This window comes from Melospiza melodia, chromosome 1 (genome assembly GCF_035770615.1).
Source record: "Melospiza melodia melodia isolate bMelMel2 chromosome 1, bMelMel2.pri, whole genome shotgun sequence".
Classification (NCBI taxonomy): Eukaryota; Metazoa; Chordata; class Aves; order Passeriformes; family Passerellidae; genus Melospiza; species Melospiza melodia.
The window spans coordinates 79,263,182-79,288,498 of NC_086194.1; the positions used below are offsets into that span (position 1 = coordinate 79,263,182).

Below are 25,317 nucleotides of genomic sequence, written 5' to 3' on the forward strand. Positions count from 1 at the left end.
CAAACTACAATAAAAACATATCAGAATTTTTGTACAGCAACATATTTAGTAACATACATATTAAAACTTGTGTGAGTGGATGGAAATGCACACATATTGACATGCAAGAAGAAACAGTAGAACAAGGATTAATAGAATGGCTCATGTCAAAAATTAAGGATGTTCCCAGAAAACTATTCCCAGTGGCAAACTTGAGAAATGTGGTGTTTATATCCAGACACCTGCATTCTGATAAGACCTCAACACACATGCCTTATAAGGTGCATCTTTACAAGACAGCAGCATGCCACACAAGGCCTTCCTTTTCTTATTTATATGTAGACACGTTTCAAACCAACAAAGAAAACTGAGGATGGGTAACAGCTTGGCGGGTTAAAAAATATAATATTTTTTTCCCAAAAAACAATTAAGCAAAACCTAAAACCACAGCACAAGGAACAGCACAAATCCAGAGCAAGAGCAACAGTGATCCTACATCATGTGATCTTTCAGCCCAAGATGGATCAGAACGTTTCCTGCATCACAGGAAACTTGACTTGTGTTGTGTTGTGTTGACTATGTGACTTGAACATTAAAGGCAAGGCAAACATTCCTTCTCTGAATTGCTTTTTACTGAGTAAGAAATACAGCCTTTTCCTAAGTTGTATGTCAAGTCACTGATGTGCCCCTTCCTACATATGACAGATTATTACAATTGAAATACTGTTGATTTGCTGCTGGCAAAATTCTTATAAAATGAGAATTTTTCTTATAAAATTCTTATAAAATTTTGTATTGTTTCAGATTATTACAATTGAAATACTGTTGATTTGCTGCTGGCAAAATTCTTATAAAATGAGAATTTTTCTTATAAAATTCTTATAAAATTTTGTATTGTTTCCAACAATACAAAATCCAAGCAATGTTAATTCCTTGCACATTATGCTCTCACTCCCTGAACTGATGTATCAATATAAAAGATCAGAGATGAGATGCCACTACAAGGCTATGCAGAACACCTCATTTCTCCTGCTCCTTCTTTTCCATCACTGTTATGATGAACATGTATACATTAAAAAGAAAATATTTGTTTCCTTTTAAGGTGAGGTGAACATTTTTAAGGTTGTGCTAAGATGCTTTCATTCAAAAAAGTCTTTGTAAATACAGAGTAGAATACACAACAACTTTACACCCATCCTGGGCTCCTCAACCAGAAGCAGCTAGTGGTACTATATATCACAGAATCATAGAAAAGTCCTGTGACTGAGCACTACTGAAAAAAAGCCTTGCACCATCATCTTTGCACTCTCCCTTCAGGTATTTATACACATGGATATGGGATTCACCCTTGAGCCTTCTCCAGGTTACACAGTCCCAGCTCCCTCAGCCTTTCGTCATAGGAGATATGCTCCAGTCCCTCCATCATCTTTATGGTCCTTTTCTGAACTCTCTCCAGTAGATTATCAGTCTTCTCCAGGGAGCCTAGAACTGAATGCAGGACTTCAGATGAGATTTCACCAGTGCTGAGCAGAGGGGAAGGAACACCCTGTTTGCTTGGCAATACTTCTAGTGCAGCTGAGATACCAGCTCACTGGTTCATGTTCAGCTTGGTGTCCACAAACACTCCCAGGTCCATTTCAACCAATTTCCTTTCCATCTGCATGGCCCCCTGCACATACTGGTGAATGGGGCTCTTCCTCACGTGTTGCAGGACTTTGCACTGCTTGCTGAGCTTGCCGAAGTTCCTGCCAGCCCAGATCTCCAGCCTGTGAGGTCCCTCTGGATGGCAACCATCCCATCTGGATGACCTATCAGCCGCTCCTCCCACCTCTGTGTCATCACAAACCCACTGAAAGTATACCATACGCTATCATGAAGATGATTAATGAAGATGCTAAACAGGACTCAACTCAGTATGGACCCCTGGGGTACACCACTGTTTTCCAGCCTCCGACTAGACTTTGCACTGTTCATCAATACCTTCAGGGCCCAACCATTCAGCCTGTTTTCAATCCACTTCAGTGTCTGCCCATCCAGCCACTACAGCACCAGCTTGAGGGGCTGTGAGACTCTTGTAAGAGATGACACCAAAGGCCTTACTGAAGCCTGGGAAGACAGGCTTCTTGTACTACTCCCTTCTTGCCCGGTCTACTTGGGCAGTCATTAAATTGTAGAAGTTTACAGGTCAGTCAAGCACAACTCTCCCTTGGTGGTCAACCATGCTGATTACTCCTGATGACTTTCTTCTCCTTCATGTGCCTGGATATGATTTCTAGGACTAGCTGTACCATTACTTTCAGTGTCTTAACATGAAAAATTTATCCATAAAGATTCCTCTATAAGCTGATGACTTATTTTTAGTGAAAAGCCTTTAGAAACTGAATGTGCAAGCAACAGTTCTTATCAAAATGGTTCTTTTCTGTTTCTGAAAAAAAAACAACTATGCAGATTAAACAGGGTATTAAGCAAAAGGCAAAACCAATTGAAAGGGTGGCCATGAGCTCATTCTCTACAATCCATCTGCTCATTATTGCACAAGGGTATGGGGAGGCAAATAAAAAAAGTGGGGAGTGGAGGGAGAAAGCTTACCATTCTTCTTAAGTAAAGAAAAATGTAGGAAGAAATATAGTGAAGAGCACAAAGGGCTGGATGAGAACAATTTCCACAATACCAAGTTACTACTCTACTCTCCCTTCTTTTTCACAATGAATCACATACAAATGATTCTGCCTTGTCATATAGCAATTCTGCTTGAACTATTTATTATCTAGAGTAAGTTATATAATCTCTCTAGTTACATTATTCTAAAGGAAATAAATTCCTTGGGGCCAATCTCCTCTTTTTTTTTTTTTCTTTTTTTTTCTCTGAGACCATAGAAGTCTTCATTTTCCATCTCTTATTTGCACATACAGTCAACCACAAAGTTTGCATATAAAAGAAAGTGCCCATGAACTTCAGTTTTTTATTTTAAAAAAAACTTAGTCTAAGGAAGAAAGTTTTACTTCGCACAACAGAATCAAACATAATCATCTAGTGCTCCAAATTGAGTTTATTAATTTTTTTGTGCATTTTTTTCTTAGAAATTCAGTATTTTTCCTCACTTTGTTTTAGTGTCTACAAAGAAGTGCTGCTAAGATAGCAAGGGGCTTGGAGCATGTGACATACATGGAAAAGATGATGGGAATGTGTTTATAAAGACTCAGAATTAAAAAGGGAGAGACAAATCATATTCCTGTCCTCAACAGAGTGGTTATATTAGAAACAGAGACGGTTTGGAAGTAAACAATAATGGGCATGACTTGAAAGATATGAAATTCCAAGTAGACACATGAGAATTTTTCACCACTGTGGTTGGTCAAGCCTGGAAAGGGGGGGGATTCTCTGTTTCTGAGGACTACCAAAACTTAAAATGATTAAGTCACAGAACAACTTAGGTTGGAAAGAACCTTTGAGTATGAGTGTTTATCTAGCATAGGGCCCTGCTCACAGCAAGGCTCCAACGAGCTTACATAGAAACTCCTCCAGTCAAGTCCTGAACACCTGCAAAGTCCCATAGCCTCCATGGGCAACATGCTCTGGATCTGACAACACTGCAGGTAAGTAAAAAAACCAAAACAATCCAACATCTCATCCAAATTCCCTATTACCAATAGTGCAACTTCTGTCTGAAGCAGCCCTCATACCAAAGACAGGAAGTGAAAGCTGTAGTCTTTAAACTCTGAAAACCTTAACAAATGCCACATTCCTCCCTTGCCCTCTCTTGAGAAAGACAACTCTGCAAACTTACACAGATTTTGCCTGCTACCTCGAGATAACTAATGAATCAAGGACCAGTTTACAGAGCAAGCAACACAATCCACTTCATTATATTCAAGAATTTGAATTAGTTCCAGAAATGCATTATCAGCCCTTAGAAAACTGAAATGAACTACTGTAAAAAGGAAATGAGGGCACAGAAGTCAAGAACATTAATTTTCTCTACTGTAGTAGAAGTATATAGCAGTTTGCCAAAGAAAAATATATGAACTGAAAGCTCTGCAGCTGCACTGGCTTGGCTTGTTTGCAGCAGGAAAACTGTATGATTTTATAGACTCCAAAGACCCCACAAAATCAACTCTTGTGTCAAAAGGCTAGAAGCATCACATGGATGTGATGCCACATCACATAGTGAAGCCACAATCATGAAAATAAGGTAACAGTGTGAGACTGGAAGATTTCCCACACTTTCAACACTTTTCCCTCCAGAACAAAGCTGAGGCAAAGAAGAGGAAAGACAAATCAGTGCTGCCAAGGTAGCGTTCCTCATTTTCTGTCAGCACACATTACCATCCCTTCCTCAAAGCTCACAGTTCAAAACCCAAGCAAATGTCACAAAAGCTTTGCACCCAGCACAGTGCAAAGGGCTTCACGAGCAGGGCAGTGCAGCCCACACTCCTGCAGCTGCACAGGGCTCACTCCTGCAGCACCACGGCCCCTGGCAAGCTTGTGGCAACTCTGTGCTGGGCAGCTCTGCACACAGCATGGCACCATTCCCAAAAGGCTTTCCACAACCACTTCCTGGGAAGGAAAAGCACTGAGAAAACCTACTGGACTTCAGGAATATCACACCTTCCAAACAAACACCGAGTGCCCTGGCTTCCACAATGAACTCTTGGCTTCACTCAAACAACTTTGCCTCAAGGTATTTTCTACCGCTTGCCATCGCTCACAAAGATTTGGGCTTCACTTAAAGCTGCTCCACAGCTTAGGCAGAAACTTAATGATGCAAAACCCTGCAGTTGGGTTTCCTGCTTGGTTTTCCTTCCTGAATTACAAATGTCCAGATAGTACAGAAATAGTCCCTGCCTGCCTGAGGGACTGAGTCTCTTCAGCAATCAGTGCTGGGAGTGCCTGCACGGCCAAAAAACACTGGTGACAGACAGGAGGTGACCTGCTCCTCTTACTCCTCACCACAAGGGTGCAACACCTTAGCCACAGTACTCCTGGCCACACTGTCAGCTGCAGTCTGACAGTTCCTCTGAACGCTTTCCAACATCTGCTCCTTCAACCATAAAACTTCACTATCTAACAGCACATCCTCCTAGAAAAAGTTGCCATGGAGATTTCTTTATGCACCTAAAATGTTCTGGGAGCCTGCAGAATCAGCACCAACATTCATAGTCTCAGCAAGGTTTTGAAAAATTATCATGCTGCTGGTAATATCCACAACCTTTGTAAAAACAGGAAACAAAAAATGACTGCAACATGGAAAAAGAATTTCAAAGGGAAAGTCTGCTGCCCTTTTGGGGGGTGTGGGGGGCATTGTACCACAACTCCATACCAAAACTGTATTTCCTTTGTTTTTAAATTCATGGGAATTCATGCACATGTATTAGAAGTCTGCAGAAAGTCAGAAACAGAGATCAAGCTTCAAATAAAATTGGGATTTCATTCATGTTCCTTTGCTTTAGCACATGTACAGACACACCAACACAAAACTAAACAAAAAACAACTCCACTTCAATAATGCCGGAAAGTAGCATCATTTTAATGAACCCTGGTGAGGACTTTCAATGGAATGGTTCCCAGTAATGCCACTCAGATGATATAGCACTGCAAGTCCTAATTCTATATACATACCTAAACCTTCTCACTTACTAGGAGCCCAGCCAGAGATAGAGAAAAGATATCAAAATGGTTCCTTATATGTGACACCACTTAGGGCAAAATTCACATAAATGTGCCTGACCCAGGTCTAGCTCCATCAAGAGATGACCATGTGTAGTCCAGCTGTCAGGTGTTATTTGGCAGCTACAAGAGACCCCTTCCTTTCCTCCTCTCTAAGATTAGCCCCACATCTCCAGTTCTCCAGCATTTCAACAGTCCAAGTCACTGCATCATCCCAACTCATGGGATCTAGCAGCCTGATTAATAAGATCTCCCTCAAAAACAGTGTGCCAACACTTCTCTGAGGAGTTTTTCATTCTTTTTGGTGGTGAAGACAAAACAGAAGGGGAAATATATTATAAAGCCTTTTTTTTTTTTCAGTGAGGGTGTTGTTGAATCCTTCTTCAATTTAATGCTACAACCAATCTTTAATGAGACTTGGTCCAAAGCTAGATGCTGTCAACATAAGCCTTTACATATACTACCATCCCTCTTCCTCATTTTTTAAATGTAGTGCCTGGAGAGCCTCCATTCATCCCGCGCAGCACTCCAGTTAGAAGAGTTAACACACCTGCACAATCCCAGCGATTCACATCTCTGCCACTAATTTACCCTGCTTTCCCCATACTATATGCTTTTGTGCGCAGGCATTAGAGACAGACCCCATGTCCTGCTGTATTTATGGAAGGGTAAAAATCTCCCTTGTCAGGCTTGTCCCCCAAACATATCTGCTCTACCCCTTATGATCTTTCATCTTCAGGTAATGGCAACCTTCCATACCCAGTCTAATAGTCTCCTCAGCAGATCAGTAGGCTTAGTTTGTAAAGATACTCTTGTTCTACTTTGTTAGATTTATTCCATCCCTGCTGAGTAGCCCTCATTTCTCTAGTCCTAGAAGCCAAAGCCCCATCTTCAAGAGAAGCCATACAGTCCACTTCTATCCAATCTTTTCTCCTCCCAGGACTGGCAAGGCAAGATCTTAGCTGCTTACCCATCACCCTCGTCCTTAAACCTCTGTAGTTCCTCTTTATATGCACCAGGTTACCTCCAGAGCAGTACTCTGGGTATCCACAAGGAAGAGAAAGGAAGAAGAGGTCCATGTGAGGAGGTTGGACAAATCTTGGCTGTGCATCTGCAGCAATCCCAGATCCTGGCACCTACCAAGCAATAAAACTCCTGAGACATCAGGTGAGATCAGAAAATACATGCCTTGATCATCCACAAGAAGAATCTCCAGTAATTTTCTGTGACTGGTACCCATTACTCCTGACTCGTGGTACAGCACTATTGCCAGAGTATAGTGTCACCGTCATGGAACAGGGAAGTGTAATAGCACATGAGATATTTGGGATGGCAAAATCTTCTGGGACTATTCACTCAACTCCTTTCCAGATTTTCACTAACACACAGCTCATGCTAAGGCCTGATATAACCACAAATCTGTGGCCAGCCAAGGATTCATTCAAGCAAGGATTCTTAAAAGAACCTGTCTATCCTCACAGTGTGAGATAGTGCTGCTCAATATTATCATTCATTTCCCCCTTTTTGTGTGAACACTAAATTCAGGTTCAGCTGACTCTGATGTGTCTTGTTGATCCTCACCACTGCTTAGGATACTATATGTATTCTGAAATCGAACAACTGCAGGTGGAGCAGATCTGTGATCTTTTGTTGCCAGAAGGCACAACCTTTCAGCCTTTTCTATCTCAATAGTCTCTGTCCACTTGGTCTTCAGCTGTGACTGCTTCCTCACCTTGTGTAGCTTGGGTTTTCCACAAATACCACGTCAGTCTCCTCTTCATCTTCTCCCACCATGGAATCTCAGGACCTTGACTACAGCACATCTCCCACAAGAGTGGCCACTGTTGCCCTGACCTCCAGGAAGACACAAAAGCTCTCTGAAGCATTTAAGGTGGATATAGGACTTCTTCCTAAGAGAGCCAAGGACTTTCAGTTCTGCAGACTTCTAAATCTTAATGGAAGTCCATGTGCTGGACAGTATCTCCTGCAGCTTTTTCAGACTACCACTGTATAGTCTTCAAGCAGATTCACATAGTCCTAAGTGGAACTCCTAGGCCTCTTTGCAATTCTGCTGCAACAACTGTTTTGTCTCATTTACCACACTCTGTGGGATGCACTCTGGCTTCCTTGCTCTTGCCCTAACAGGTATGTTTTGGTGATAATATGATCCTGCCCACATCAACATCTCCCTAAGCACCCATCATCTAGCTTTTAAAGTGCTGTTGCTGCTGTACTGCCCTGCCACCCACACTCCTCTCACCATGAATCTCACTGGATTGAGTCCTGAAAAACCTGATCTGGCTTTAAGTAATCCCTCTTGTGAACAAAAAGGTTTGAATGAGATCAACTCAGATTCCTTGCACTTGAAATTGTTCTGCATTTCTATGTCATGAATATACACTGAAGTTCAACTGGTTTTATTTTAACAGCAAACAATAACCAAAGTAAGATCTGTTTCCCAGGAGGTTCAAAAATGCATTCAGGATGGTTATGGCACACAGTCCTTGGTACAGGAAAAGAAAGAACCTCAGTTTTGCTCTTTGTAAAATTTGTGTAGGAATGAGGACAATTAAAAGGCCCTAGACTTCATTTACATGTCTGTTTACAAGCCGCCAAAGTTACATGAACTACACCATATATTCTATTGAGAGATTACCACCAAGTGAGCTAATAAAGCCACTGGCTTCATTAACCTGTATCACTTTTCTGTGTTTTTCTTCCTCTGTGACAAAATCAATAATATATGTTCTGTTCCCAGATTGGAAAGCAGCCTAAAATTCACTTGGTTTCAATGTCTGGCTGCTGAGCCTTCTCAACCACATCAACAACAAGCAGGGATTTTTGTAATTCTATGACATTCTGAAAGAGAAGAAAAAAATAAACAGGAGAAGATAAAAAATCTTCTATCACTTCTATCCCAACATGCACTAAAATCCTCATTGTCTGATGTGAAGGTAAACTTTCCAACTGTTCTCCTGAAGGAGTGCTTTCCCCAGGCTGCCATTTAGTCCACACATACTGACCCTACCATCTACCTGCCCAGAATACCCAGTGCAGAATATGAGAAGAAGCCAAGACACTAAGTTCCCCACATGCTGCTGAAGTATTCTTATCCACAAGCTTCACTTAATCATATTTTCAACTCCTTCCCTAATATGTTTAGAGTAATGTGTCAGTAGAAGTTTTCTGTCTGAGACCTGAACCAAATCTATATGACCTATAGCAGAGTTTTACAGAGCAGGGCACACACTACAAGGCATGACTTACCTTAGAACTTTTAAGAAAAGCTTAAAGTAACTTTATCTAACCGTACAGAAAGCAGCACAATTTGAAATTTCCACAATATTGACTTCCCAAAGTAAACTAAGCATTAAAAGCTTGTATAGAGAATTCATATCTGTGCTCCTGGACTGCAGGAGGAGAGATGCCTTGTGTTCATTCATTTATTTTAATGTCTTTAATTGCCAAGTTTGTGGGTCTTTTTTACCATCCAGGAACTAAATTAGCATGAGAAAACAAACATGAAATTTGGTTTTATATACACACATGCACACACTCCCCGTCTGCAATCTCCCTCCTTTTTAAGCTCTGCCTCCTGCCCCTTACTTTTCCAGGTAGCAGAACAAGATATTCTGATCCCCTTAACTTCTCAACTCTCCCCAGAAGGGCACATATTGAACAGTCAAGCCTCACATCTCTGGCTCATATTCCCCTCCACTCTTTCTCCCCTTCCTGCTCACTCATATACCTCTGCTGAACCTATATGATACTACGTTGCATCTGCAAAGCTCTCTCATCCATGCATCCCACACAGAAAGAGACTACTCCTTTAGTAGCAGACACTGCTCATTTCAGTGTCTGCCTGCTAAAATACCCAAAATGGAAGCAGGAGTGAGGTGTAGAAGAATGTACACAATTTGAGAGAAGACTCCCTGAACAGATGAAGAAGTTATTCAAATCTATTAAGGCAAGTGAAGAACAAAAAGGAAGGTTCAAGTTTTAAGTCTGTATCAAAATTACCACTTGTTTTAAATGAGAGTAGAAGAGCAATAAAATAAAAAACTTGCAAAAAGCTAACTTATTTTAGAACTCAAAAGAGATATTTCCACTTGATGTTTATTTTACACTGACCATTTGTAGAGAACCAGTTTCTGAAAAGATTACATTTTCATTCAGAGCTTTACAGGCAAAATTCAGGAGGATCACAAATTTTAAGCAGATGAATTAAACTGACAGAACTATTCAAGCTGATGGTACACACTCCACTATCTCCAAAAATACTGGAAAAAAGCTTGCCTAGCCCGGGCATCTAAAAGGACAATCAAGCTAATGTACAGTATGCTTTATAGCTCCATTTTCATATACAAAGCTCAACACCAGTATTTTAAAATTAAAAAGACAGAACATTATAGCTCTGACAGACTTGGAACAAACAAGAAACAAAGACCAGACCACATGATAATTATTCCCAGATTTTCAGTGTTCTGGGATTCACATGGTGTAATTAAATGTATTTTAAGATGTCTTTGCTTTCTGGTATTTCACAAAACATCTTAAAACTTTTTATTGAGGCTCTAATGTCATTATACTCCTTTTGATTTGGATACACCACTCTTCAAAAACATTTCATTGTTCTAAGCATGCACAAGCTCAGGTGCTACTGACATGCTATTATGTGATAGTACAATTCCTAGAAGAAACAATGACAGTACCACAAAGGAACACACAGTAGCACAATACTTAGTTGTTGCACAGTCTTTGCTCCAATTCTGCTTTGCTCAGAGTCTTCGCTCAGAACCTTCATGCTCACAGAGAAATTGGATTTGTGGATTGTGGAGGGAAGTGGTAAACATAACAACACTGCAATAGAACAAAGGACAGGTAGAAACAATCTGTCCATCAGACCAGTAACATACCGTTACTCCAGTTAAACCTGGGCCTTTTCCTTCAATTAGTTTATACATTTCTTGAAGTGCTTCCTCATCACTTTTGCCTTTAAATCGCTTCTTGGAGAGTTCTTGAAGAGCTTCCTTAAACTGCTCAAAAGTAATAGTTCTTACAGACTTTCCCCTGTTGAAAGACACAATTGAAAGAATTTACAAGAGAGCACAAAAAGCAATTGAAAGAAATTACAAGAGAGCACAAAAAGCATTTCAATAATAGCAGAATGGTTTCAGTTTACCACAGTGAACAACAGAGAACTGTAACAGAACAGGAAAGCCCATGCATCCCATTTATGGTGTCAAATAAAACATATTCCAGGAATATAATTTTTTTTATAAGCACATCAGCAGGATAGCACGTCACAGACTTCCTTTGATGAATGTTCAGAAATAAAGAGGAAATAAAGCGACTGGGTCTACCATCAAAATGCCTGCAGCTCATCAAATTAAATACAGTCTCATTTGGTAGATCACTTATAATGCCTGCATGTATAAGACAAGATCTGAAGCATCTTAGGCAAGTCTTTTTATTTACTACTTTTTATTCCTCTTTGAATAACTTATTATCATATTATTTATAAGTCACTATTCACGTATTCACAAATAAATTAAGAATTATTCTGCTATTGAGCAAAGCAAACCACTGAAATGCATTTTAAAACTTGAAATTCCTTTTCAATTGAAGACTGACAAGTTTTTAAATGACACATTTAAATTCAATACCTGTCTTCCTTTGTAGACCATCATCTTCAAAAAACATTTAAAGGTATGCAGAAAACACAATATAGTAGCCTGGTAAACTCATAGATTTTGCTGTACAAGTATGTGGTGCAAATTCTGATAATGGGAAATTTACACTTTACAAACACCAGTTTATACTATCATTCCTGCAGATCTTTTTTGGTCCATCACACCAAAGGTTTCAGTTGACAGAACTCTTAAAAAGCATTCACTACAGTGATATGTTTAACCAAAAGAAGGTTAATGCGTGTCTGTTTTCTAGCATTTTAAAATATTCAGTTTAGGCAGGAGATAATGTTGCAGAGTAAGCACAGTTCCACTCAATTTCCTAATATTAACGTAGTTTTAGTGTTCCTCATTTTAAAATTCAGGTACAAAGCAACAGCACCAGTGAGCTTACTCACATTAAACAAAAACCAACTATTTTTAGTTGTTATGAATTACAGAAGAGACAAACCACATCTTTTCCTCTATTAGTAAACTACAGATTCTCTGATCTTTAGAATAAGAATTTAACCCTAAAAGGTACCCATATATTCTGAACTAAAGTTTATCAGATCAAATAGAACCATTTTCAAAAAGATGTTTTGATACTTATGCTGATATAATCTTAAATAGTACCATCTTAAAAAGCAGAACATGTTTACATTACAAAACTCTCAAAGTAAAAGTAACATTTGAGAGTCCATGTTGCTGGGAAACATGCTACTACACAAGTTTTGTTTGCTGCTTAAGCATTTATTTTTATGCCAATTTAGAGAACATTTCAAGCAAATCAGGGTAAAAAAATAACCAAGCACCACCACATAACCCAGACCAGTCCTTTCAACAGGGACAGCTGTTTATAGAGGAATAAACAATAGATGCTAGGATAAAGTATGCACCAGCAACAGAAATCTTGGGCTAGAAAAGCAGTACACACAGATCTAATTTTAATTCAAGTGTCAAAAAGACCATTGTGAAGAACAATTCAGCTATACATCATGGATTTATCTTTGATCTTCGTTTAGATACCTTCAGTGGTTAAATTCCTCTCAGCTAGAGGATGCCTCCACTAATGAAAAGGGGAAATTATATTTCTGGTTTAGCAACCAACACTTAGAAAGTGACTCCTGCTTCAATTAACTAAACAAAAATGAAATTTTATACCAGGCTTTTAAAACAAAGATAAATTGGTTATTCACCACAAAATTCAACACTAAGGGAACCCTTTACATAATTGTTCATTACTAGCATTCTTTATTTTCAATGCAGCCCAACGTATGTATCAAACGTCAGCAACCGCCACAAAATAAACTTTATGTATTTTTTGACCAAACATTGCTGTTCGCAACTACTTGTCTGCTTTAGGTAAAGCATGTGCTGGAGTATCTTAGAATTAGCTGGTAAAAGAACATCATGACAGTAGAAATAAAGAATATGATCCAGCATTTCATTAATCAGAAAGACAGGTGGAATAAACTGCAATTAACTACCTGGAATTTCTCCAGGATTCTCATTACTAGGATTAACATCCCTCTTCTGATGAAACACGTCCAAGAACTTTTAAGTAGCACAAAGAGGTCAAGACTTCATTTTGTTTTGCCTCTAATTTAGAAAAAGAAAGCACTGTCAATCACTGCAATCACTGCACTGTTGTTATGCTCCAGCATAACAACACCCTAAGACCCTAAATTCTCTACAGACTCACTGCTAGGCTAGCCAAGCCTAGCATTCAGGCCTTGCCAAAGGCAGTCTTCTGTAGCACATAGGTATAGCGTGGATCATCAGTCAGGATCATTGCAGTGGGAAAGAGAATGATCACTTTCAGCAAAACCAGCAAAAATTCATGTTGACTTGTTTATTTTTCACAGAATTTTCTGAGCTGGAAAGGACCCATAAGGACGATCAAGTTCAACCCTTAAATGATCAAATCCATGACCTTGTTGCTCTTAGCACCACACTCTAAACAAATGAACTGATCTCAGGGTTTTATTAACACATGAAGAATTTCTGCTTGCACACTTATTAAACAGAAGAGCATAACTTTTTTGTATGAATTAAAAGGAAAAATACATAAATACGGCTGCCAAGACGAACAAAGAACATTTGGTATAAGACGCAGGTCTACCTACCTTTCGCATTTCATCTCTTCCCTGTCACTTACATGGGGCAAGGAAATGAATGGATTTTTCCTCTTTAGCTTAAGGCAAAATCACAAATTGGACACATATATGACCAATGTACTATTATTGCAGCTGAACCGCGAAAGAGAAACAAATGTGCATCATGGCTGATATTCTTTATCAGACAACAACATTAATTGGAGTGATGTTTAAAACAGGATTGGGAGTGAAGGAATTTTTGCAACTATATCCCAAGTTTCCTAAATAAAACAGCTTTAATTTTGAAATTTGTTATCTTTTTCTACACTCCAAAAATATCCCCTCTTGCTCCTCCATGTATTACATTACCAAATCCACTTGTAAAGCATCATAATTAACTCCAAAACTCCACAGCTGCAACATATGCCAAGTCTTGTGGAAAACCCTAGGAACACAACATGGTCTTGCATTTTTGGTATGCGAGGTATGGTACATGTATGCCACGTACCAGCATCTAAATTATCAAGCAGCAATCCTATACCCCTCCTCTCTCTAGAGACAGGTCTTGAAGAGCTCTGGGCAGATGCTGTCATCATGATTACTAACTAGAAGCGCATGCTCGCCTCTCCTCTGTCTGTACAGACATGGGTTGAATGCACAGCAGACCACTGACTGAGTAGGTAGAAATGACAGAGGAAAAGTCTTTCAACAAACCTTGATTTACACAGTCTCTCCAATCCAGGTCCACCAATATACACTAGGGATAATGACTTGTGTGCACTACTGGATGGAAAATTGGACATGAGCCAGCAACATGCACTCCCAGCCCAGAAAGCGAACACCTGTATCTGGGGCTGCACCAAAAGCAGCGTGAGAGCTGTGGGAGGGGATTCTACTCTGCTGTGCTGAGAGCTCCACTTGGAGCACTGCATCCAGCTCTGGGGCCCCAGCACAGGAAAGACACTGACCTGCTGGAGTGAGTCCAGAGGAGGACCACAGAGTTGATCAGAGAGAAGGAACAGCCCTGCCATGAAGACAAATTTGGGAGAGTTGGGGTTCTTCAATCTGGTGGAGACATGGCTCCAGGAGACCCTACAGCAGCTTTTAGGGGGCTAACAAGGAAGGATGGGGGCAGGCTTTTTAGCAGAGCTGTTGTGATGGGACAAGGTAATGGCTGCAAACTAAAATAGGGTAGATTCAGAGTAGACATAAGGAAGACATTTTTAGGAGGGTGATGAAACACTGCAAGAGGCTGTCCAGAGAAATTATAGATGGCCCATCCCTGGTCAGGTTGGATGGGACTATGAGCAACCTGGTTTCATGCAATATGCTCCTGCTCACTGGGAGAAGGGCAAAGTGGTGGTGTTTACCTAGATGACATGTAAAAGGCTCCCTCCAACTCAAAATAATTTATGAAAAATTATAATACTATGAACACAGCATAACACACAAGGCTGTCATACCCCCAGTTTATTTTCACCATTTTTATGTCCTGTTCACATTCAGGAAATCCCTTCCTTGTACCAGATTTTCAGACCTCATGAAATTAAGAAAAAAACCCAACCCATAACCCCCCAAATAAACTAATTCCTTTTTATTAAGCAACTGCTACAAAGAATCAGCTTCTTTGTGTATATTTGTAACTTGGTTTTAGAAGCTCATTATAAATATCTCGTTTCCATGGGAATAACAAAACAAATATATTCACTTTCATTTTCCAAGTGTTACAAGTTCAAACAACTTGTCTACAATTAAGTATGCCAAGGGTGATCACTCAGCTCTTAAGACTCATCTCTTAGATTTAGCATTCCAGAGAGTTAGCATAGAAAGATTAAAAACTGTATATTGAAAAAAATTTTCTAAATCAAGGCATCAGAATGACAATTAAAGCTGACCAGAAAATAATACAAAATGGAAAATAGCAACAAGCAAGGGAAGGTAGGAGGGAAGAAACGTTTTTACAAAACTAGGTGTCATAAAGTTGGCCACTTCAATGAAAAGAAATATATGAGGGACATGAATAATAAAAAGTTTTAAAGCCCTATACTTCATTATGACACAAATAAACCTTTATGTTTAGAAAGGATACATTCTTACATACCATTCTATTTTAAGGTCTGCTTCTTACAACAAACAGAATTACTGTAATGCATCATCCTTCAGTGGCAGAAACAGTGTTCAAACAATAATGACAGCCTCCTGTATCTATGCCTACATTTGGGAACAGAATGAACATACTCAGAAGAATTTTAGGAAGCTTCCCATCACTTCCCCTTCCTTGATAAGTGTCTCCACATGTGGCTACTACGTAATAGGAGATTATGAACTGAAGCTTGAAATCCTCAGTTTGCTCTTGGGAGCCCAAGTTCACCCATATAAAAACATCAGTTCTGTGTCTGGACACCAGCACAGTCAAAACAAAGTGCAAAGTATCAATCATTGGCCCAAAGTAGATTGGAACAGCAAGCATTGCAGCTTCCATTTGCAGATATTACTACTAACAGTGCCCTGAATTCTTAAATGTGAAAGTGTACTGCTGCAAATGGATACCATGGAGTTGAATACTATTTGGATTAACAGTTGTCCACAATTTCAGCTGAAAAGCTACACAATTACACTCCATATACCTGATACACAGAATCCTTGATTGATATTAGAGATCTTTATCTCCAGAGCACTAAAACAGCTCAGTGTTAATAGAACAAAGTCTACAACTTAATAGGTCCTGCTGTAATCTCCAATCTACCAAAAGACGTCCCAAATGCCCATCACAATAGGATACTTTTCCATTTTCTTACACTGAAGATAGGAAAGAAAATGTAGAATTACAGTGAGAAGCTTCTATTTTTGTTAGTATGTCAGACAGGATTATGGCAGGATACAATAACCAGGACTGTTCTGCTGTGGAAATTGTCATCTACAGTCTAAGGAGTATAGCAGGTATGACAAGGGCCTAAAAACACTATAACTAGAAGTGGGAACCCAACAAATGTTTTTGCATAAACTCTAACAGAAGGAGTTTTGTTTGTAATTCTAAATTCACTAGGGACTTGGGTGTCTGATCAACTGAGCAGTCAAGTAAAACTCAACAGCATCTCCTCTTGTAAATCAGAACAGAACTTCGGGTACTTCCTATATTTATTCCCAAGGCAGTCTCATTCATTCAGAAAACAGAATGAAGGACCAAGCTGGCAAGAGAATGCATGAGCAGCTTATTTGTGACAGTTTGTGACTTACTGGCATAATAAGCCTGATCAGGCTATTTCTGATTTGCCACTATTGCTCCCACATCTACGTAGGCAACTGCTAACTAATACTGAAGCACTTCTTAATTATCAGAAGTAAACACTGAAAATCATCTAAATTAATCACATAAAGGCATCACCACTGAGAACAAGACCATTAGTCAGGCGTTCTTCCCTAAGGACTAACTAAAGGCACATTTCCTAATGACATTCAGCCCTGACTTCATACTTTATCTGTTTCTCTTTTATCTTAACATGCCACAACAAAAAGTCACTACAGCTGAAACTTACTGATTTTCATACAAAGATTTTTCTTACTTTCCACTTTATAGCAGCAACTTTATTTTTACTGCTGTTACAGGCAAGATCATTTGCCCCTCTTTGTTTAGTAGAAGAGACACTGTCTCTTCCATGCTAATTGTAAAAACACCAAGTCTTCATGATGTGGTCTATAAACAAAATGTATATCGCTAACAATTGCTAGTGGTATTTGTACTGCGCACCTCTACAAACATAAGGTAGTATCACATACAAATTCAAATTCCTTGAAGCAAAATAGGTTTCACCCATCTCTGCAAAACACAACACTCATCTAACAGATGTATCTTTTTTCCAAGAATGTCTGCTGTAATGCTATCACCACAAAGTCCAAAGCTATGTAACCAAGAAGCAGATTATGAGATTATGCTGCAGAGCCAGCCTGCCTTCCTTCCTTCCTTCCTTCCTTCCTTCCTTCCTTCCTTCCTTCCTTTCCTTCCTTCCTTCCTTCCTTCCTTCCTTCCTTCCTTCCTTCCTTCCTTCCTTCCTTCCTTCCTTCCTTCCTTCCTTCCTTCCTTCCTTCCTTCCTTCCTTCCTTCCTTCCTTCCTTCCTTCCTTCCTTCCTTCCCCTCCCCCCCTCCCTTCCCTTCCCTTCCCTTCCCTTCCCTTCCCTTCCCTTCCCTTCCCTTCCCTTCCCTTCCCTTCCCTTCCCTTCCCTTCCCTTCCCTTCCCTTCCCTTCCCTTCCCTTCCCTTCCCTTCCTCCTTCTTGCAATTTTCACTTTCTCCTCTCTTACACAGCTCAGAATTTCTGCAAGCTACCACCAGCACAATTCATAGCCAAGAAGTCCCAAACTAAAGGTAGGTCCCTAGGCAGCTAACCAGGCTGGTAGAACCTTGCAATCTAATGGAGTATTAAAGATATCCTGTGAAGGTCTAGTTTTCACTATATATCAGTCAAGAACAGAATAAAAAACCTCTTAGATATATGGTGCAAAAAAAACTCTTAAAAATTTAAAAGAGAAGATTTTCTTGGATAAAACTGAACAATGCGTAATTAACCCAAAGCACAGGCTTGTGTATAAATTTTGAAAATAGAGCTGAGGATAGATGAGCAAGCTAAGAAAGCTACTTTAATACTATCAGGGTATTTGCACTGCAATAACTAACAGCTCTAAAGAGATATGGTTAAAAAAACCAAAATTAAGGTAACAAAACTTCAAATATCACTTTGCATCAGACTTCTGCCCAATTAATGGGTAAAACAGGATACTGAAATTAGACATCCATATGTTGATGCAAGCAGGAGTAATTTGGCAAATTGTGAGGAAAGAGGCATTGACAATATTTTTAAAAAAGTGATCCTAGTTAGAAGCTACAACAGAGATCTTCAGCTAAAGTAGTGGTCAATTCTGGAACACAAGCACCTTTGAATGCATAGCTATTTACTACAAGTGGATTCTTTTGGCAGGAAGAGTACGACTGACAATGAAGGCATCCAGATGACCTTCACAATTACTCTCTCTAAGATAGATAGCATGTTGGCCAAGTCACAGTACAGCAGCTGAACTAGATGGCTTCATATACCCCATGACAACAAGTGAATGCCATTATCAGTTTTCTAGGAAAGAAAAACAAGACAAGTGCAATGCAAAATGCAGTACAAAATTCTCTCACTATATTACTTGCAAATAGTCCTCACTTACAGAAACCTCTCTGGGAGTGGGCCACAAGGGCAGAACACCACAGATCATTTACTCAGAAGCTGAACCTGGAATGGCCTGTTTTCCCTCCGGTTGCTTTTTGTCTCACTAATGAGCAAGGGTAAAGCAGAGTTTGCCCAGATTATTCTAAGTGTCTGAAACTGGGACAGTTGCTAAGCAAGAAAAGCAGAAAGCAATGAAAACCTGAAGCAAGAGGACATCAACAGCTCACTAAACCAGCAGTTCATTGGACTTCATTGCAACTTAAATATTTTAGGCCTCCCTTATGAAAACTGTTTTCTGATCCTTGAGTTAACATGTCTCTCCTCTTGACTTTTTTTCCTACCCTGTGTGCTTCCTATGTGCTTCACTCATGGTGAAAATTTGTTTCCTTTAAAATAAAATCTGAAATTCAAAAAAGAGAAATCCAACAGCTATAAGCCTATCAGATAAAATAATACTGGGAAGGGAACAAAGGGGGACTGGAGAACAAATATGACTCGGCAAAAACATTACTAAGTAAAAGCTTCCAAAAAAAGCAAATCCCAGAACGAGTTAAAGGGGTTAAAGAGATTTAATGGGATTTACAGAGGATGAGGAAAAGAGAAAGTCCAAACAGACAGTAGGTCTCATACCTATATACAGCTTAGAGGAATAGATTAATTTAGCTAAACAGAGTAGCAGAATCCAATATTTCACATTCATTTGAGGTTTTTTTCAGTTTAAGAGAACAAAAATAATGCTATATTTGAACATTTAATAATGAAGATTATGTAATAGTTAGCTACTGATAAGAAGTACTAGGAAAACTCTGTGAAGCCTGAAGAAAGTATGTGCCCCAACTTACTTTAAAAGAGTTTGCAAGTGTATTTGGCATGAGAGGCATGGACCAGAGTTTGGAAAAAGATAGAAACATGCGCTACCAAGTAGTCTGGGAGTACTTCAGCTTTTCCTTGTTATAGAAGAGAGATATCCATCTTCTGGTTGCCAACCCTGTGGACTCTGCCCAAATTACACACACAACAAGACAGAAGATAATTTTATCACTCCTTAGAATGCTGTCTACTCCTGTGAAAGAATCCAATAAAGGACATACAACTTGCAGATAATGTTCAGTAACACAGAAATCCATTCCTTGGGTGTATGAAGGATTGATATCATTTGACAGCACAATTTGGGTGGAAGTTAAGACATTAAAGGACATGGCAAGGGTGAGTGCAACTAGCAGGAATATTGGCCAAAGTAGAGAAATTAGAAGCAATTCAAAAAACAGGCTGCAGACAGGTCTTAGCTACAAATGGTAGGGTACAAACTAGTGCTGAAGCAGAAAGACAATGCCTCAAAATCAGGCTTCCGGCATATATGCTTGTTTCTTCTCTAGCAGGCTCAATTTGTTTGCTGTTTTCTTTGGTTCTTGTCATCTTAAGGATATGTGCAAGGCTAGGCATACATATAGACCATAGGGGAAGGGAGCAGACACTAACCACAGTGTAACAACCCAGTACTGTGCCCAGCTGCCAGAGACAGGGCTGAGCACATCCAAAATGCAAAAATCCAAGAGGATTTATAGGTCATAGTGCTCATTAAGTCAGCTTCAAATAAATAAATTAAAGCATTTAATTTATTTATTAATAATAAATTATTAAGAATAATAGTTAAGAATAGTTGAAGATTTACTAAGCATTCTTAATAGCTAATAACTTCATCTATCTGTCTTCCCCAGGCTGAGCTTACTACACAAACTAGTGGTAAGAAGATTTTTCATATAATAATACTTCCCATTTTATCTTGAGAGAGCTGAAAAAGCTGATACAACCACTGCAGTTTCAAAAGCTCTTTCTTGCTGTTGAAGTGCAGGGGCTTAGGGCAAAGGCTTTACAACTGAGATGACAGGGCAAAGAACCAACATCACCTGTACTTTCTCCACCAGCTAAAGCAGTGCACATGAACACACTGCCCGATAACCCAGGGAAAGAAAAGTAGGATACACAGACAAGGCATCCTTCTACAGCTCACCAGCAATCCCATGTGAGCTGACATGTCTCATTCACATCCCAGAACAAAAAAAAACCAAAATCAAACAAATCAAACAAACCAGCATTTTGGTTTATTTTGATTCTCTCTCTTGATTTCACACCTAGTGTGAAAACATTTCATTAAAAATGAGACAAATCAAAGTATAAAGAAATGACATCCAACAGAAACACCGTTCTAGAACATTGTAACAAGCAAGTAAGGTCAACGCTGCATGGCCAAACATCTTCTAAGCAGAAGTGAATGCATTTTATTCCAAGCAGTTAATCCATAGAAACTATACAAAATTGTTCATAAGTATGAACAATGACTAAAAAAATATTCTCAAGGTCAGCTTTCAAATTACTAGCTATTTTTCAGGACTTCATTTATATTACTAACCTGAATTTGTATAAATACATGGCACTCAGAGATAGGAAAAGAGAAACAACCTAATGAACCTTCATATTAGCACCCTCAGGCTTTTGGTAACCAGTAGCCTTCCTTACTGCTTTCTCTCTACATACAGTATCAGTGTTTTGATTGATTTACCTCTCATCATTACCTTTTCTGATGAGACCAGTTAACCAAGAACAGGACACAACATTTGTCAAGGGAATAAAAAGTGGAATTTTTACACTAGAAAACAGAGTTACATAAGACAGTGCTGTTTTTATTAATGAGACCCAGAACAGAAAAGCTTCATATCTAAAACTAGATATTGAATGGTTATCTGGTATGACATCTTACTTGATTTAGAGAAAATTCAGACTCAAGGGGACAAAGAACAATGGCATTATTAAATAGCACTGGACATAGTAAGATCTTAACTCCTTACGTCTCAAGATATTAGAGCTTAAATTATGCTTTCACTGAGAACTGAACTGGACTTCAAAAGTAAACCATTGCACAAGGGACAGAATAATAACTGAATCCAATTCTTTATTATGGGACAACAGTGAGCATCCAAGCTTCTATCTCACAACATATTACTCAAAAAATTTTCTCCTCTCAGTTTTTCCTTAAATTAAAACAAACCCCCTAATTCTATGTGCTACTGACTTTCTTGGAATTTCCTTCTTATTTTCCTTCTCAGATACTGTGATGTCTCAGCAAAAACTCTAGCTGTGTATCCTTACAATGTCTAATATTAATGAGGGATTTTTAATTCCCAGACAGGAATTTAATAACTACCAAAATTTTTAGCCATTTTTCCTACATGGATCCAATCCAGATCAGAGCAACACACAAAGTACAATGCAAAATGGTGGCAAGGCAAAGGGGGAGTTTTGTGGGGACATGTTTTTAAATTACTATGAAGCTCAAGTAAAACTGCAAGTACAATTTGAACATTTTATTGCTTGTTCCTATGGAGAAAGGTGTCTGGATCACTGTTTCAGTGAGGCCTCAGGCAAAACTCCCATCCTAATTCAGAAATTACACTGGTCAATATAAAGAAAAGAAGCACCTGGCTGATTACAAGTAAAATGAAGGAAAAGGGATGAGTAACACAACCTTGAATTCATATAGAGCATATTCACTCCACTGTTCAGGCACGGCAGCTGTTTGTTAATCACCACACTGCACCAGGATACAGCAAGTTTACTTGAATTTCTTGGCCAAGAAATTCAGAAAGCACTGTCTGATAGCTGAGGTAACCAGCTCCAGGAGATTTCTCCCTACCCTCCAAGTAAATATTTCCACAGTTGCAGACTGGTTTTCAGTGAGTTTTTTGTGAGAAAGGTACAATACCATTTAATATTATACATAAGAAATATGGTACGTATTTTTCAAAAACAGTTTTGCATTGTTATTTCTAAAACATAATTTAAACAAAGCAACACAGCTTCATGTATTTGGGAGCTGCAGCCAGCTCAGCAGACAAGCTCAGCAGTAAGCAACTCATTGCTGACTAAAATGCAGCTATGGAAGCCAGAGCAGCAGTCCTCTAATCCAAGGTGGAATTTTCCTTTAGAGTTTAATTACACAGAATTTAAAACCAAGAGTTTTATCAGATTGTCTCACTAAGAAAATATCATTGTCAGATGGTTTTACAACAGCACCATTCCAGTTTTTCAAAGGATTTCATGCACTTGGATTGTTTTCCATGTCAAATCACATCTAACCACAAAAGCAATTTATGAATGTAGTGATAACTCAATCATAGGGACCTCTCTAAGTAAAAAAGTATGTGCTTGTGGGAGAGGTTGTTTCAGTGATCCTGATGACAGAGAGAAAACATGGATGTATGTATATCTGTTAACATTTTTTGCTGGCAATATGAGAAGGTGGCAGTATTAAAAATAGACAGCTGGTGTTAACTGATGCCAGCTCGATCCTAGTGTGTAAGAGTCATTGACCATGGTTGGAGATAGAAAGGTGTGAAATCAAGAATGACACACCAAGTGAAAAAAGAGAAACAAACTACAGTGTTAGTCCATATCCATAGGTCACGCGCAAAGAAAGTCACAAAACTATTTGCCATAACCAACAGCCAAGGGCCAAATCATGACCTTCAAGAAAGGAGAATCCAGACTGCAGTTATGCACAGAGCAGAAACCAAACATTTTCTCTTTCAAAGAAAACAAGAAATATAATAGAAATAATTAAGAAACTGCATATTTCTCACCTACTGGAAGATTGCCTTCCATATGAAAGGGAAAATTGGATGGTGACAGCAAACTTCTAAATATACAATCCCCAACCTTGGAGAATTTCCAATTCTATGTCTGTTTCTTGCAAAGGAGATTTCACTCAATGTTAAAACAACAACATCCACAATGATGTTCTGCTCCCCATGTCCTCCTTATCTTCATGTCTTATGAAACAGCAATTAGAGATGCAATTGTCTGCATTGGCAGCATTCTCATTTTACAAAACAAGAAGACAGAAGAATAGGTAGACTGTGGCCAAAACAGTCCCTCAAACCATTTACAATGAGAGTAGGAGAGTATTTGAAGAGGTATTCACTTGAAGAGAACAATACTATTTTTTAAAACTGCAGATGGGAAATGTTAAGGCTAAACTATAGAACAGCAAAACCCCTGTAACATTTATACACGAGAGCGCCTCGTTTCCACTACAGATCCAAAAGCCAAATCCATATGTCTGCTACTGCCAATGCAGAGAATATTCTTTAATAAGTTCTTCTGCCATGCCCTCATCACTTCTGCTATGCCTTTATCCTTACCATAACTTGTAGAGATGGGTACCTACCTTTGCACAGCTTAGGGAAAAAATAGCTAATGCATCTGACCACTTACTTCATATACCTCAAGAGCAATCTCTAGGCACTTTTCATCTCAGCACAAGGTTGTTGCAATTGACAATGCAACCCTCAATCTGAATGAAGATCCCCTACTAATCATAACCAAGAACAACTGTACGAAGCCTCAGTATACCTCACAAGTAATTAGGGCATGCCTGTGAGCTTAAGAGACCAAAATAATTGAACATAGACAAAGCACAGAGTTTTAACCATCTCCTCACAAAAAAACCCCAACTCTAGAGAAAGAGAAAGCCTGCCAAACAAGTAGTTACAATAAAGCTACCTCCAGCTTCAAAAAGAAGCCCCTTTGACTCGTTGGGTGAGAGACTGATCCTCTCTGTGGCCAGAGCAGGGAACACATTTTCCAAATGGAACTCTCAGTTGTGTCACAGAATCTGCAGAACAGTCCATGCCAATAATGTCTTGGCACTTTGTGAAAGCTATAAACAGAGAGTGACCCAATTCTCCATGGGGATCTATCACCTCCCCTGGACTAAAGATCTGTATATCAGTCTTTACAGTGCTGACTCATGTGCATCTGAAATCAATCCAAAAGAAAGGCAGAAAATTACGACAGTTGATACCAATACAGACATTCTGTCATTTATGTTGCACTTCCCTATTCAAAACATGCAAAAGTTTACAATAAATGGAGGTTTACCCACCTAGTTGCAGACATCATCATCACAAACCAAAATGATAAGGAACAACTGGAAAGACTCCAAGATGCTGGAATGAATTGTGAAAGCAGAGAGGAGACTATAAAAGAGCAAGCATACACTCTTTTGGAAATCTGTGACTTATTTAGACCAACAGCTATGGAACAAAGGTATTGAGGCAGTGCTGGGTAAGATTTGCTGCCCTCTTGATTTTTGCTTTGTACAAAAGGATACTTTCATCTACAAACACAAATTAGTACATTCTTACACTAGTAATCTCCAGCAGCTCTCAGTTACTTACATTCAGAAAATGAAGCTTCATGTTCATTTTTCTCAGAGTACTATCTCAATTCTGAAAACTGTTTTCTTTAAACCCTATGATTTCACCAGCAGAAGCAACAAAGTATTGCTCCAAATTGTCACCCACCGACATGCTGGTGCAAGAATATTTAATGTATCTATTCCCACAATGTTTTCTATAGAAGGGCAAGTTTTCTAAATAGTGGACAGTTAATGATGCAATTAGTATTAGACTGTGTGCTCTAATCCCAATGCGTGTCAGAAAACTGTCTTACTTTACAGGAATATACTAACTTATTTGTGGTACAAAATCTTCTGATTGAAGGCCCCTGAAGAATTTCCATGGGATCTAACTCAACATATAGGGGTGTCGCCCTCCATCAGCACTGCCAATGCGGTAGATACTGTTCGTAAGCAAGTCAAGTATATCCTCACAACCTATAAAGCACAAAGCAAACT

General features: G+C 39.1%; 1 protein-coding gene across 1 annotated transcript in view; it reads right to left on the reverse strand.

The window, feature by feature from the left end:
* Positions 1–25,317, reverse strand: part of TPPP (tubulin polymerization promoting protein) — an 87,487-nt gene that overhangs the window by 10,100 nt on the left and 52,070 nt on the right. Inside the window, exon 3 of the mRNA XM_063159127.1 lies at positions 10,563–10,716. Within this exon, the coding sequence (XP_063015197.1) occupies positions 10,563–10,716 (154 nt within the window). The remainder of the gene's footprint in view (positions 1–10,562; positions 10,717–25,317) is intronic.